The sequence below is a fragment of the Typopeltis vanoorti genome, chromosome 6 (assembly GCF_054136105.1).
Source record: "Typopeltis vanoorti isolate ZY-2024b chromosome 6, IOZ_Tvanoo_1.0, whole genome shotgun sequence".
NCBI classification, from domain to species: Eukaryota; Metazoa; Arthropoda; class Arachnida; order Uropygi; family Thelyphonidae; genus Typopeltis; species Typopeltis vanoorti.
The window spans coordinates 92,974,508-92,991,275 of record NC_143554.1 but is presented as its reverse complement, the minus strand read 5'-3'; the positions used below and the strand labels follow the sequence as shown (position 1 = coordinate 92,991,275).

The 16,768-nt window shown below is 36.8% G+C and overlaps 1 protein-coding gene across 1 annotated transcript in view; it reads right to left on the bottom strand.

The window, feature by feature from the left end:
- The window catches only part of Ankle2 (ankyrin repeat and LEM domain-containing protein 2), a 181,885-nt gene that overhangs the window by 45,428 nt on the left and 119,689 nt on the right, over positions 1 to 16,768 (bottom strand). Inside the window, exons 9-10 of the mRNA XM_090394536.1 lie at positions 15,221 to 15,339; positions 6,850 to 6,988 (exon numbers count right to left, since the gene is read on the bottom strand). Coding sequence (XP_090250662.1) covers positions 6,850 to 6,988; positions 15,221 to 15,339 — 258 coding nt within the window. The remainder of the gene's footprint in view (positions 1 to 6,849; positions 6,989 to 15,220; positions 15,340 to 16,768) is intronic.

The following is a 16,768-nucleotide window of genomic DNA, read 5'->3' as shown; positions in this document are numbered from 1 at the left end:
AGTTTTTGATTTTTCTGTTGATATTATCATACCATAATCTTTGGATATCTCATTTAGATCTAAAATAGCTTTCTGTAGTTTATCTTCAGAATTTGTAATTATTATTTGGTCGTCGGCAAAGAGGAGAGTGTTTAAGTTAACTGTAGGAGAAAGTTTAATTCCTTGATATAAATTTTTATTCCATTTTATTATTATTTCATTTAAGTAGATATTAAAAAGAGTTGCTGAGAGGGGATATCCCTGTCGGACCCATTGGTTTATCTCTCTCGTATATGATGGCTCGTGATTTAATTTTATTTGTATTTGATTATTTTCATATATATATTTGTGATAGCTTTTAGGATATTATTTGGTATTTGTCTTTCTTTTAATATTTTAAATAATATGTTTCTTTTAACTTTGTCAAATGCTTTTTCAAAGTCAATAAATGCAATATGTGTTTCTAAATTGTATTCTCTTCTATTCTCTATTATTAATTTTAGTCAAAAGACCTGGTCTGTACATGATCGTCCTTTTCTAAATCCATTCTGTACTTCTAGAATAAAGTTTTCGAAATATTTCATTAGTTTGTTATTTAAGATTCTGCTATATATTTTGTAGCAGGAATTTAGTATACTGATACCTCTATAGTTTTTAGGGTCATCTCTATTACCTTTTTTCAAGATAGGAACCACAATTGCTTTTTTCTATTCTATTGGGGGGGGATACCAGTTGAATAAATAATAAGAGTCTTTCTTTGAATCTAGTTCCTGCATATTTATATAGTTCTGAACCTAGTTTATCTTCTCCAGGTGATTTTCCTTTTCTTGTTTCTTTCAGGCTGATTTCTAATTCTTCTTTAGTTATTTCCTTTTCATTTTCGTTAATTGTTTGCCAGTTGTCTTTTTTAAAATATTTGTCTGTCCACAGTTCTGTATAGTAATTTAGAAATTCTTCTAATTTCAATTCAATGTTTAATTTTATGTTTTCTTTGGTATCTGTATTTAAGCGTTTCAAAATCTTATATACATTGGGTCTTATTTTATATAAATCATGTTCTAAATTAGAAACAAATTTATTCCATGATTCTCTATGTCTTTTTCTGACTTCTCTTTTGGCTATGGCTCTTATTCTTTTATATTCTATTTCATCTTCTAATCTTTTACTGCTTAACCATTTGTGATAGGCTTCTTTTTTCTTTTTGATTATTTCTTTGATTGCATCATCCCAGATCTTCAGTTTGTGTGTAGATAGTGGTGTTACATATAGATGGAGGATGAAGTAGTGTAGACAGTGGTTTGTATAGAATGGAGTACCCTCCTGTAATGAGTCCAGTGATTCATCCATCAATATGGATGTTGGCTTTTTGTTGTTACAGATTTCTGTTTGTGAGCATTATATATCTGTTTGCAAAAGAGATGGATGCAATGATGAGCAAAGGTTATGATCAATGGCTTTAGCAATTAACCATAAAGCATGACTCTTATTTTTGAACACAAAGCAAGTTTGTCACACTTGTCATTTTCAAAATAAGATGGTTAATTTTTTTCAGCATTATTCTGATGAGGGGGGAGGGTTGTAAGATTTGGATGAAGAGTAAGCATTTATAGTGGAAGATATTCATTCCACTGAGATTATTTCAGAAATATAAGTATTGTATGCATTTGGATCATACAAATTCAAAATAGCAATTCACCCAGGAAAAAGAGAATTGAAATTTTTGAGATATCTTATTTGGCATATCCCAGAAAGTGACTTAGAATGTTACTGACAAAGGTACTCCACAGGAGAGCATATCTGCACCAATTATTATATGTATTTTCTAGAATACAGCTAATAATTAATTTTTTATATAGTGAAACCTCTGGGATATCCATATCAATGGAATAAAACATATGCCTAACATACAACTAACGAACAATAATAAAAATTGAATTCAAAGGTTGGGAAACTGTTATCCTCAGTTGTATTCAATAATTTATATGCTATATTTTAATTTCAGCCCAGTAGTTTTTAATCCATGAGCACATGACTGTATATACATAGAGGGATTCCAATTTAAGCATGCACACTACTGGTTTTTGAATTCAATTCCTATTATTTAAATTAAGTGGATATTGAATCCAACATTATTTCAAAGCCGAATAGAGAAACTACAAGAGTTTGCTAAGGGCAACTCTTAGTAAAGGTAGAGTAAGCTCTGATCACTATCCTTAGTATTTCCCATAGCAGACATGTATGATGTTATACATTATGGGGGGGGGGGGAGGTCACTACCCAGACCGGTTTCAACCTTTGTTGAGGTCTTGTCAGTGGGAGCCAGACCCAGATGTAAATACTAAGGTTGAAGTGATGCAGAACTTATTCTTTACCATATGAGTTGCCAAAAAAAGGTGTCACATCACAAAAGGCACCAAGAATTACTGAAAAAGAGAGCCAAAAGGCTTAATTTTGGTAATGCAGAATTATTCAAATTAAGTGGATATTTACTATATAACTGGTGGACACAGGAAGTTAAAGAGGCAGTGAAGGAAAAGAAGAAAGCATACCAAAAGTTCCTGTCAAATAGGTCAGCTTGTGCTCTTAGAGAATATAGAGACAAATGCAAGAATACTAAACACTGTGTAAAACTAGCTAAACAAAAGTCATGGGAGGACTTTGGCAAGAATATAGAAAATAAATATCAAGAAGGTGGCAAAATATTCTGGAGGTTTTTGAAGAAGCTTAAGAATGGAGGAAAGAGTTCTGTAAAAGGAATTAGAGATGATAAAGGTGACATGAAAACGCGAGAAAAAGATATCCTTGAAGTATGGAGTAATTACTTTGAAAAACTGCTAAATGAAACAAGCAGTGATGACAGCACAGTGGTAAAAAACACTGACCAGGCATGCAGTCAGAAATACATATCCATACTAGAAGTAGAAAAAGCCATCAAAGGCTTGAAATGTGGAAAGGCAGCAGGAGTAGATGATATTCGACCAGAAATGCTGAAATATGGTGTTATAAGAGTCTTACAGTGGCTGCACTGCATAGTTCAGAAAGCCTGGACAGAAGGACGAATTCCGGATGACTGGAGTAGAGCTCTCATAGTACCCATATATAAAAAGGGAAATAAAACTGCATGTGAGAATTACAGAGGTATTTCCCTACTGAGTGTTCCTGGCAAGATCTATGCAAGTATACTTGAGAAACGGTTGAGAAGAATTGTGGAAGAAAAGCTTGGTGAAGAACAAAATGGATTCAGGCCAAATAGAGGCTGTCAGGATCAGATCTTCACTTTACGACAAATAGTCGAGAAAGCATGGGAATATAACAAAGATCTGTATTTAAGTTTTGTCGATCTGGAAAAGGCATATGACAAGGTGCCAAGAGAGAAGCTATTCAATACGCTGCAGTCATATGGTGTCAATGGGGCATTATATCAAGCAATACTTAGTCTTTATTTGAGTTGTAAGTCAGCAGTTAGAATTGAAGGAAGTACAGGAAGATGGTTTAATGTTAAATCTGGTGTGAGACAAGGATGTACATTATCCCCTCTGTTATTCATTATCTATATGGATCACATTATGAAGGAAAGTGGTATTAAACATGATATCAAAATTGGAGATGTTAATGTCAGCTCTTTGCTTTATGCAGATGATGTTATACTTCTAAATAAATCTGCTACAAGTCTGCAAGATTCTCTGACTAAATTGAATAGCTGCTGGAATAGATATGGTATGAAGGTCAGCAATAAAAAGACAAAGACAATGAAAATAGGCAGAATCATTGAAAATGTCACTGTGTTGTGAATGGAGAACCTGTGGAACAAGTAAAACATTTCAGCTATTTATGCACGATTTTTACTGAAGATGGTAAATTAAATATAGAAATAGACAACAGAATAAGCAAAGCTGGTATGGTGGGAAGTCAATTGAATAAATTCATATGGAATAAGAGAGAAATTAGTCGGAACACTAAATTAGCTGTGTACAAGACAGTGTTCAAACCAGTTTTAACTTATGGATCTTAGAGCTGGGTCAGAAGTAAAACACTTGACCAAAGACTAGAGACCACAGATATGAGAGTCCTGAGAAAGATTATAGGCATTAACAGATGGCATCAATGGCAATATCATATTAAAAACGAGGATATTAGGAAAGAACTTGACATTGTCAGCATCCAGGAATGTGTTAGCAGAACTAATCTCAGGTGGTATGGTCACTTAAACAGAATGGGCGAGGAAAGATTAGCAAAACAAGTGTTCTCTACCAGGTTGGCAGCAAAACGACCTAGAGGAAGACCAAGATATATTTGGATTGATACTGTACAAAGTGCTTTAGATGATAGAAATATAAGATCTGATAATGTTGGAGTCTTGACAAGTAACAGACTGATTTGGATGAAAATTGTAGATAGGAAATTAATAATGATGTAATTTTTTCATGTAGTGCTATCATATCCTGTACACCCCTTGAGGGTACATGGCAGGAATTATCATCATCTTAATCATCATCATGAAATTTCTGCCATGTATCCTCAAGGGGTGTACAGGATATGATAGTGCTACATAAAAAAAATTACATCATTACTAACTTCCTATCTACAATTTTCCTCCAAATCAGTCTGTTACTTGTCAAGACTCAAACATTATCAGATCTTATATTTCTATCATCTAAGGCAATTTGTACCGTATCAATCCACCTATATCTTGGTCTTCCTCTGGGTCGTTTTGCTGCCAACCTGGCAGAGAACACTTGTTTTGCTAATCTTTCTTCGCCCATTCTGTTTAAGTGACCATGCCACCTGAGATTAGCTCTGCTAATGCATTCCTGGATGCTGACAATGTCAAGTTCTTTCCTAATATCCTAGTTTTTAATATGATATTGCCATTGATGCCATCTGTTCACGCCTATAATCTTTCTCAGGACTCTCATATCTGTGGTCTCTAGTCTTTGGTCAAGTGTTTTACTTCTGACCCAGCTCTCAGATCCATAAGTTAAACCTGGTTTGAACACTGTCTTGTATACAGCTAATTTAGTGTTCCGACTAATTTCTCTCTTATTCCATATGAATTTATTCAATTGACTTCCCACCATACCAGCTTTGCTGATTCTGTTGTCTATTTCTATATTTAATTTACCATCTTCACTAAAAATCGTGCCTAAGTAGCTGAAATGTTTTACTTGTTCTATAGGTTCTCCATTCACAATGCAGTTTATATTTTCAATGCTTCTGCCTATTTTTTCATTATCTTTGTCTTGTTAATGCTGACCTTCATACCATATCTATTACAACAGTTATTCAATTTAGTCAGAGAATCTTGCAGACTTGTAGCGGATTTATTTAGAAGTATAACATCATCCGCATAAAGCAAAGATCTGACATTAACGTCTCCAATTTTGATATCATGTTTAATACCACTTTCCTTCATAATGTGATCCATATAGATAATGAATAACAGAGGGGATAATGTACATCCTTGTCCCCATAATGTAATAACATCATACATGCCTTCTAGGAGTTGTGTTTTACATTATAGTAAATACTAAGGATAGTGATAAGAGCTTACTTCACCTTTATTACGAGTTGCCCCTGCCATGAAAGGTTTGCTTACGCTTGGATCTGCAGAAACTTTTATAGTTTTTATATTTGGCACGAAACTCTTGTAGTTTCTCTATTCAGCTTTGAAATAATGTTGGATTCAATATCCACGTAATTTGAATAATTTTGCATCACCGTAGTGAAGCCTTTTGGCTCTCTTTTTCAGTCAATTCCTGTTGTTGTTCATTAGTGTATTGGTGATGTCTTATGATACTTAAGACAGTATTTTGGGGGGGGGGGGGGGTGGGGGGGGGGGGGGGTGGGGGGGGGGGGGGGTGGGGGGGGGGGGGGGTGGGGGGGGGGGGGGGTGGGGGGGGGGGGGGGTGGGGGGGGGGGGGGGTGGGGGGGGGGGGGGGTGGGGGGGGGGGGGGGTGGGGGGGGGGGGGGGTGGGGGGGGGGGGGGGTGGGGGGGGGGGGGGGTGGGGGGGGGGGGGGGTGGGGGGGGGGGGGGGTGGGGGGGGGGGGGGGTGGGGGGGGGGGGGGGTGGGGGGGGGGGGGGGTGGGGGGGGGGGGGGGTGGGGGGGGGGGGGGGTGGGGGGGGGGGGGGGTGGGGGGGGGGGGGGGTGGGGGGGGGGGGGGGTGGGGGGGGGGGGGGGTGGGGGGGGGGGGGGGTGGGGGGGGGGGGGGGTGGGGGGGGGGGGGGGTGGGGGGGGGGGGGGGTGGGGGGGGGGGGGGGTGGGGGGGGGGGGGGGTGGGGGGGGGGGGGGGTGGGGGGGGGGGGGGGTGGATTTTGGGTTTAAGTGAATTTTTTCGTGTAGTACTGTCATATCCTGTACACCCCTTGAGGGTACATGGCAGGAATTTGATGATGATGAAAAAAAAAAAAAAAAAACACTATCATGCTCCATTGCAAAGAAGTTAAAAATAAAAGACCCTTTTTTTAGTATCTGGGTACATTAATCTCCCAAAATACGGGAAATATTAATTCTCAGTGATTCCATGCACCTGGGTATCTAAATGGTGCTCATAGTGGGTGCCCTTACCTGGTAAGGACTGTTTAAACTTGTGTCTGTGTCTCACTTTATTTGTGAGTGTGTGTGTTACGGTATTGTGTTAGTCATACTGTATGTCCTAAAGATATTTTTGTGAATGAGACAAAACACTGGAAACATTAAATATTTGTTTTAATTCCATTAAGCATCTGAGTTCTATCCACTGTTTAAGCCTAAACTCACAAAAAAACTTAATGAATATTACAATCATCACAATATCTCAACTGATTTTCAAGGTTAGTATAGATGATAAAAAATTTGTAATGATCGGAAAATATGATTCAAAAAATGTTACCTCCAGCAATGCATTACTGTGTATATTCTTCAGATGATTTTCTAGTTTTTTCAGCCCTCCTGGAGAAGACAGGTCGCACCATGCGTCCAAAAATTCCCAGTACTCTGTCCATGATACTTTGAATTGCTTAGCTAAATCCCTAAATAATTATACAAAAATAATGAAGTAATTGCTGAAATCAAAATTTCGATTCTAAAAATCAAACAGTCTTTCAAACTTAGGAAAACTAGTAAACAAGGAACTTTCTATAGTTAATTAAAGGAATAGTATTGTATATTTGTAACAAATATTGTATATTTGCTATGGCAAATTTCTCTTAAAACAGCATTTATTGATATGGGACTTTTTGGCAGTTTGTAACAGCAAATGTTAACAGTAAATTATACCACTCATCTTAAGTAAAATGCTTTTGAGATTACGTCTTAACATGGAAAAAATAAAATCAAGTTAATATACAGTGTTTCATTGACAGGCTGATTAAAAAAAGAAACAATTTTCGAACTGCCTACATCACCCCATTGGATTCTAATAACCGTGAACTTTAGGAATCAAATTCACTACAGAAATTTGATTCCTAATTTCCAAAATGATGGGGAATAATAATCATCATGGTCATCATATAACTGACATAAAATCAAAAAATATATTTAAAGAGCAAACTAATTTTAATAATATGGAATAATAATAACAATCTGCCACCCCCCCCACACACACACAGCACTGATGTGCTATAGGTTTCACAGCATCTCATTACTACAGTAAATCTCACTTAATTCAAAGTACAAGTGACAAATTTTCTTCTTAAAATAAAAATGAATTTTAATTAGACAAATATTTTTACAAAGTTATACCTTAGTCTAGCCATAAATACTGTTATAATTTAAACAGTGCATAAACCTTTAATCTATCAGTAAATCATTTACAGCTTTCGGTACATACAAACAAAGTGCATATAGCAGCACACGATGTTTAAAATGTCCCCCTTCCCCCCACACACACCCTTAGCCTGTAAAGCCACATATCGATAGCAGCATGCACAACATCCAACAGAAATGCTACCACTGCTCGTTCCAAATCCAACTTCAGGCTGGCAATGCTGGGATGGCGTTTTTGAAGGCTACTCTCTCAAGCTCCAACCACAACTCAAGTCCAATGGATTCAGATCAGAACACCCAGACAGCCAATCAGATAGTTATATGTGGACAGGCACATTTGCCTCCAACCACTGCTGTGTTGTCCTCACCTTGTGTGCTGGGTCCACTGTCTACTATGGGAAAAAAAAAAAAAAAAGTGCTGTTCGGGGAGGGGGGGGGGGCATATTACAGGCTCCAGCACAGTCACAGTGTCTTGATACACTTTTGGTGGAAGTTTTGACCCCTTTCTCATAGAAATGCACCTTGGATACCCCCCCCCCCCCCGATACGTCACTCTCTCCACCAAACCATCACTGACACAGGGTGAGGACCTCACTGAATCCTGGGTACTATAGTACATGCTGTGTGACCATCTGGGGCATATACCTCATCATTTTGGTGGTTTAACAACTCTTCAATGATAAAAATTTTCTCATCTGTGGAAAGGATATCCCTGTGTCCGTTGTTTGCATATTTCTGGAGAAGAGCCTTTGGATTTTATCACCCTCTGTTGCATAAGTTGTGGTGTTAGGAAGTGTCCAGTAGAACGACGATAAGCTCTCATCCCCAGATCATCAGTTAGCATACACGTGATTTCGTTCTCTGTAAAATGTTCATTTCGCGACATCACTTTCTAGGTTCTTACAGGATTATGGTGGAGGCATGCATCACAACCCTCACAAGCTATTGCGTCCTAATGCAGCATGGTCGATTTGTTCTTTGTTAGTCAGATATGTCATCTGTATTGTTATAATGACTGATTTCACATTATTGACAGGTGGCTGCATTTCAACCTTGTAAAGTGCTAGTACAGCTATACGGTTCTCATAATCTCTCCACTGCATGCTAACCCATACAACTAAACTCTCTCTCACTACTGATAAACAAACAAATGTTGGCTATGCACAGCACCACTAACAGAACAAGGCTTGACACAATTCTGTGGGCAGTGTGTGTGTGTGTGTGTGTTGGGGGGGGGCAAAAGCTGTAACAGTATTTATGGCAAGACTATGTAAGTTATGTTTATAGCTGGTTACTGTATTAAAGTAAACAACTTTCATGGTAATTCCATATATCTTAAAAAAGGCTGTTCATCTTAGTACCTGTGGGTAAGCAGAAAAAGAGATCCAGTGCAGATGGCACTGGATTTCATGATCTAAAGAGTGAATTCTTTAGGATATACATAAGAAGCAAGGCTGTCCAAATAACAGTACTAAACAGAATAAATGAAAAGGAAGGAAAATTTATCTAAGTTTAAAATATGAATGATGAAACAGTGTCAAACAGCTACTGGTATATCTTAGCATAGAGGTTCTCAAAGTATGGTACAAATACCACCTGTTGGTACAGGAGTCACTGCTGTGGTACGCAGTCAACTGATAAAAATTCGAAGTGAAATGTACAAAAATAAGATAATGCAATAGAAAGTCAAAGTTCAAGATATTCATTTTTTTAATGTGATTTATACAACATCTATGAATGTCCAACAAAACATCAGACAATATCTATACATAGAAATCTTTTGATGTAAGGACCACCTTTGAAACAATACTTAATTTTCTTAGAATGTTCCCAATCAACTTATAACAATGCAAAATTCATATTTCTCACACACACGTACGTGCATGCACACACACACACATGCACACACGCATGCACACACACATTAATTCTTTACTCACTACACTGGAACAAATGCGACAACCAGGAAATGCAGGCTCTCAACAACTATGTCAACACACAACATACTTGTATGAGTCAAAATTTTTAATAATGTTGTACACTACTTGGAAAGAAGTCTACCGGCACCCCCATGGGGCAAAGCGCATCGTGCCATTTAACGAGTTTGCAGCCAGTAAAAATTGGAGGAATATGATGCTCCCAAATCAGTGTAACTGTGTCCCAGTGAAATGACTGAGAGAAGGAAACTGACGTAGTTTGAAAGAACTGTGATAGAATGCCATGTTTGTAGGCCTATCTGTTCAGCAAATCATTGATAAACTGGGCAATCTCAGGTCAACAATCATTGATACCATACTGAAATGGAAGTGCAGGGAGTCAACTGAAAGTGAAACCCACAGCAGATGACCCACTACACTTCCTGAATATGACCGTAGGATGCTACGAAGGAAAATATGTAAAAAGCATCATTTGTCAGCCAACATGTTGAATGTGGAGTTCCGAGCATCAACTGGAACATGAATCTGCACAAAAAAAATTCAGAACGAGGCTCACAACATAGGTGTCCATGCTAGGACAATATACAAGACCCATTACCCAAACCAACACATGCAGCATCATCTTCAATGATGCAAGGAGCATGTACAGTGGGATGCAGAAGCTTGGAAAGCTGTGTTATGAAGTAACAAATCATGCTACGCTCTCTACCAAGCAGACTGACAGATATGGGTGTGGCGGATGTCCAGTGAATGTCTATCGGAGCGCATAACCCCAACTGTAAACAGAGGTGGCAGTGTGATGGTATGGTCCTGTTGTTTCTGGTTTGGCCTCAAGACCTCTGCTTGTAGTGTCAAGAACAATGAACTCAGAGAGTAATCTGATCATTTTGAATAATGCAATGCTTCCTACTTTGCAGCATTTCTACAGAACTGACTGTGGTCTCTTTCAGCAAGACAATGCATCATGTGTAGTAAAGGCTGCTGCTGTAACTACATGGTTTGTGGAAACGAATGTCACCACACTTGATTGGCCTCCACACAACCCTGATTTCAACACTACTGAACATCTGTGGGATGAACTGGTTGAAACTTCAGAAAGAATGGTCCAAAATTTCCATTGTATGCTTGTGGAAGGTATGCCATGTAGGATTTCTACAATCATCTCAAGTGCTACATCTTATTAAGGTGGGTGCCATGGCTGTTTGTTCACCACACTATTGTGGCAGTTGACTTCTTTCCAGGCAGTTTATATAAAAAATAAAAATTCAGAAGTAAACTAAACACTGATCTGGATTTATGGCTACAATTAAATCAAATTGAGGTAAATATACAACAGTTATGTTTTGTTTGGACAAGCACCCGTCACATTAAAGACCATATAATTTTGAGCGGGGGCAGCTCGTGCATAGGCACTGCAGCACCTCAATTATTCTCGATATATAAATATAATAAATTTAGTTTAATCCTTTATCCAAGTGTGAGCAAACAAAGTTTGTGCCTGAAAGTATCTTCAGGACTGGGTTAAGGTGGTGCAACACCAGGGCGACTCCTTGCAAAGGTGGAGCAAGCTACTATCACTCCTATCTCAGTATCTCCCATAATGCAAAACACATCTCCTTGCGGATATGTCTAATGTTATGCATTAAGGGAAGAGGCACTACCCAGACTAGTTTCGACCTTTATTGAGGTCTCTTCAGTGGGAGCCAGGTCGAAGTGGAGATACCAGCCAGAAGCGTTAGCAAGGTCATCTCTACCTACAGGAGTTGCCAAATGGTGTGCCACCTTTTTAATAAATTATTCTGGATTTAGAGGAAAATGTTGAAAGTTTATTTTTCACTTGGTTAAAATATAATAAATTTAGTTTAATCCTTTATCCAAGTGTGAGCAAACAAAGTTTGCGCCTCAAAGTATCTTCAGGACTGGGGTAAGGTGGTGCAACACCAGGACGACTCCTTGCAAAGGTGGAGCAAGTTACTATCACTCCTATCTCAGTATCTCCCATAATGCAAAACACATTTCCTTGCGGATATGTCTAATGTTATGCATTAAGGGGAGGGCCACTACACAGACTAGTTTCGACCTTTATTGAGGTCTCTTCAGTGGGAGCCAGGCCCAAGTGGAGATACCAGCCAGAAGCATTAGCAAGGTCATCTGTACCTATAGGAGTTGCCAAATGGTGTGCCACCTTTTTAATAAATTAATTACTTAAAAATAAAAATTATTAAAAAGGTGGCACACCATTTGGCAACTCCTATAGGCAGAGATGACCTTGCTAACGCTTCTGGCTGGTATCTCCACTTGGGCCTGGCTCCCACTGAAGAGACCTCAATAAAGGTCGAAACTAGTCTGGATAGTGGCCCTTCCCTTAATGCATAACATTAGACATATCTGCAAGGAGATGTGTTTTGCATTATGGGAGATACTGAGATAGGAGTGATAGTAGCTTGCTCCACCTTTGCAAGGAGTTGCCCTGGTGTTGCACCACCTTACCCAGTCCTGAAGATACTTTGAGGCGCAAACTTTGTTTGCTCACACTTGGATAAAGGATTAAACTAAATTTATTATATTCTAACCAAGTGAAAAATAAACTTTCGATATATAAATATATTTATTAATTTATTTATATTTGCTTGTAATATTTAATTTTATCATCAACAATCCAATACAATTCTCTTATTTTGTATAAAAAATAATAAAAATCCATCTTGTAGCACTTAGGAGGGTGAAGGATGCTAGCAGCACTGTGTTTACCACAGTGTCATATTGCTACGTGCGAAAGCATATGCACATCATAGTGAGATGCGAGCTATTTGTGTAATGTGGCACTGTCCATCGTGCAGTTCCGCTGTGCGAGTCATGATAGATGGCTTTCTCTCTGTGAGCTTCACCATCAAACAAAGATTTAATTGTAATGTAAATACATAATTTTTACATAATGTAATTACCATAATTTTGATATTTTATCCACTACAGACAGCCAAGAAAAATTAGAAAATATCTTGACCAAGCTGCATCAAACAAGTAACAAATATAATTTAGTAAAGCAAAACTAATGTTAATAGGAAGAAAAAGGGAAGCAATCGAAATGAAAATAGGAAACAATAATACAGAACAAGTAAAGCAGTTCAATTACCTAGGATCAATGATCACTGAAAATCTAGACTATTTCGAAACCATCAAACACAGAATCAATAATGGATGGATAACAATGGGCAGATTACAAAAAATATTGAACAATAAAAGATTAAGCAAAGAACTCAAATTAAAGTATATAAAACAATGATAATTCCCACAGTACTCTATGGCTCAGAATGCTGGATCTTAAGAAAAAAAAGAAACTTATAAATTCAATGCTTTCAAAATGAAATGCCTAAGAAAAATCAATAGAACAAACTGGACAGAAATAAAAACAAATGAAAAAGTCAGAGAAGAAAGTTTCTTAACTTTAAAGAAACAATAATTACAGCACTAAAAAAGAGCCAACTATGCTGGTTATGACATGTTTCAAGAATGAACCCAGAGCGACTACCAAACATATTATTAAATGGTAGAATTGAAGGACAGCCCAGCAGAGGAAGACCAAAAAAGAAATGGATTGACAACATTAAAGAAAGCACCCACTTAAACTCCATAATAGAACTTTATAAAAAGACAGCAGACCAAAAGAAATGGCAAAAATTCATCTTTGAGGAACTCAACCTGCCATGTTGAGAAGAAGAGAAAGAGATCTTTGTATCATCTGCAAACAGCTGTATGTCGCCTATCAAATCCTTCCCAATGTCATTAATGTATTAATTGAATAATAATGGACAAAGGACTGATCCTTGTGGTACACCACTAGTTACTTTAAATCTTTTGATGGGCCAAAACTTTAGTCCACTGAAAGTACAAAGTGTACTATAGGTCAGCAAATAACCTTTCGTGGGTGGGAGTAATATAAACCACCACTCTTTGATATCTGCCAGTCAGCCGTTCTCTTATTCATACTAAAATTTAATAGCCCATTCCATATACTACAATTTATGCAACAGTCTTCCATGATGTATCCCATCAAATGCCTTAGCAAAGTCTAAAAGTAGCATGTCTAAAAGTAGCCATTTTCCATGTCTATCTCAAAGATAACATTATAGAATGTGAGCAAGTTGCTCAAACATGAACTTTCCTTAGTAAACCCATATTATTCATTGTAAAGTATAGATTCTTTGCCAACCCATTTCTGTATATGCGCTCCTAATTTTTTCAAAATCTTCACCACTACTCCAGAGATACTGATAGGTCAATAGTTGGAATCATCAGTCTTTGCACCGCTATTGTGCAATGGGATCTCAACATTCTTTCCCCTCCTGTGGAATCTTGCTGTTTTGAGGTTTCAAATTACATAGCATGGTCAAAGGGACAGTCAGTTCAGCTGAAAACTCTTTTACCATTAGTATTAATATCCATCAGTCCCTATTGTTGTATTCTTATTCACTTTCTGCAACACCTCCAGTACCACCTTCTCATACACCTGGGTTTCTTCATGCAGTGAAGCAGCAGTAGTGAGTGCAATGTTTTATTATTATTATTACATGACACTTCCAAGGAGTCTAAAGACTCATCGAGGGAGGGCACCTACTCTACAACTCTGTATCCACCACTCAATCCACCAACTACAACAAACCTCAAATACACCAATGTCATCTACTGCCCACCACCACCACTAGTATCACAAACATGCCCACAGCAGGATTCAAACTCACAGAGAGCGTATACGTTAACCCCTCGGCCAACCAGGCTGGCAGGTTTTATACACTAGGTTAGTAATGTTTAGTAAAATGGGCACTCATTAGTTGAACAATCTCATCTTCATCTGTCACACACATATATCATCTACATTCAACATAGTTATTCTTTCATACTATTCTATTCTTTCTTTCTATTGCAACATAACGATAGAATTCTTTTGGGTTTTCTTTAGTTTACAGAGCCAGTTTCTTTTCAGACTTACCTTTCCATAGAACAGTTATAACTCTTTTTGCTTGCTCCTTATAATTTTTATAATTGACGACATCCTCATGCAAACAGTATTATTGCCATCTTTTTCTTACAAATCTCTTGCTTAAGATTACACATCCATTTCCTATTTATTTTTTGAACTCATCATATCATCAATAAAGATGCCTACTTTATTGGTGAAGTGCTGGGTCATATAATCATATAATGAACATCAGTAGAACACCAAGATTCTCCCTTTTGCAACTAAATGCTGTCAGCCAATTCTTAATAATGGTACTCACCTTCTCTCCTTTTTATGGACTCTAGAAATCACTGCAGATAGCTAAGACCATTACAGTTATCAAATTATCATATTCTCGAGTGAAGGTTATTTACACATTTTGGAGACCAATGAAACAAGTCTCATTACACTGATATTAAAGTGCTAAACTTCAACACCTGTACCTGCACAGTAAAGACTGCTTTGAGTTTAAACTATGAACTTTTCATAAATATATTTGATACTTCTAAAACTATATTAACATATATGTTAGAAACTTTTACTAAAACTGTAAAAAATATCACCTTCCTATTCTTTCAAGACCCTTTTCTGAATCTTCCAGTCTAATTCTCATCAGATTGCTGAGCTTTGAATCCTGAGATTTTGCAGGAGTCGTTTTCCATTTTTTATAAAACTTTTTTGCCTGTTTAAAATTAGAATATTAAAAGAAAATTTGAACAGAATATAGTTTGCATTTCAGTCTAATTAGTGAAATAATTAATCATAACGCATAATATTGTAACAACAATAAAAAGCATTTAAACAGTAGCCATGAATTTAAATAATTGTTATTAGTTTAAGTCATAATTACTTAAATTTAAATGTTTATACATAAATATTGCTGTTTTGTGTTAGGTGTTTTTTATTAATTTAATCATACTTCCATATTAGGATCTCTTAAAAGTGAAATGTATAACTGACTGGAAGCCTCCGCAGAACTTGTAACAAATACAGAGAACTGGTCAGGTCTTTAATGCCAATGTCCAATCCTTACCTTCCAGTGGTGTGAATGTCACATTACTAAGTATCTACCTGGATGGTGAATAAATGAGGATGGAGGGGGGGGGGGTCAGCAATTTTGGATTTAGCCCACTAAATTGTATTCTGTACTGCTTTAAACCATATATAAGATAATCAAATGTCATGCTGGCTGGAATAATGCCCAGTTAAGTAAGCACCTTCTATCATCATTTTTTTCAGGAAACTTGTTAAATAGTGAAAAGGCTACTAGAAACAAACCTCAAATTCAATGCAAGTGAAAGTAGGGTACCATCAATATTAAAGAGTATGAATGGAAAAAATTACTTATATATTTTATCTTTTCATTGTAGTCAAGTGCTAATTCTTTGGTTATCAATGTAAAACAGAAATATAATGTCAACATAACTGGTATTACCAAAAAGACAGAAGCAGGTAAGATACTTCTAAATACAACTAACTCTCACTATAACAAAGAGCATTATGACAAACTTACATGCTATACTAGATTACTAAAAAGTATTAACCAAAACACCAGAATCACAATATTGTTCTAAAGGAAATTCATTGCTGAAAACTATACTATAACAAACAATTTCTATGGTCTCTATATGTTCAAATACAACAAGAGTCAATTCTAATAAAAGGATGAGATGTTATATTCAGACAACAGTGATCAGGAAAAGGAATATATTATTTAACATAAAGATAAAATTCTTAAATGAGATCTAATTTCAAAATGAGAAACTGAACAATGTAACTTCTAAGTTTTAGTAGGGAAGTAGAAAAATTATTTGAATAATTAGAAATTAGAAATAATTATTATTTGAATAATTAAAAAGGTAGCTGCCATTAAAAAATGTTCCTTGTTTGACATTCAAACAGCAAAATAGGAAATGAATTTAATTCCACCAGTAATACAGAAATGTTTGAGGAAAATCTGAACATTAAAAAAAAAAAATTTAATGATGGTAAATTGGACTTTTGTTCAGGATGTGGACTGTGGTTATTATTAAAACCATTCCGACATAACAGGGACATTCATAAATTCACATGATAAAAATACATAATTTTTTTTTAAAATCTTTCTATTG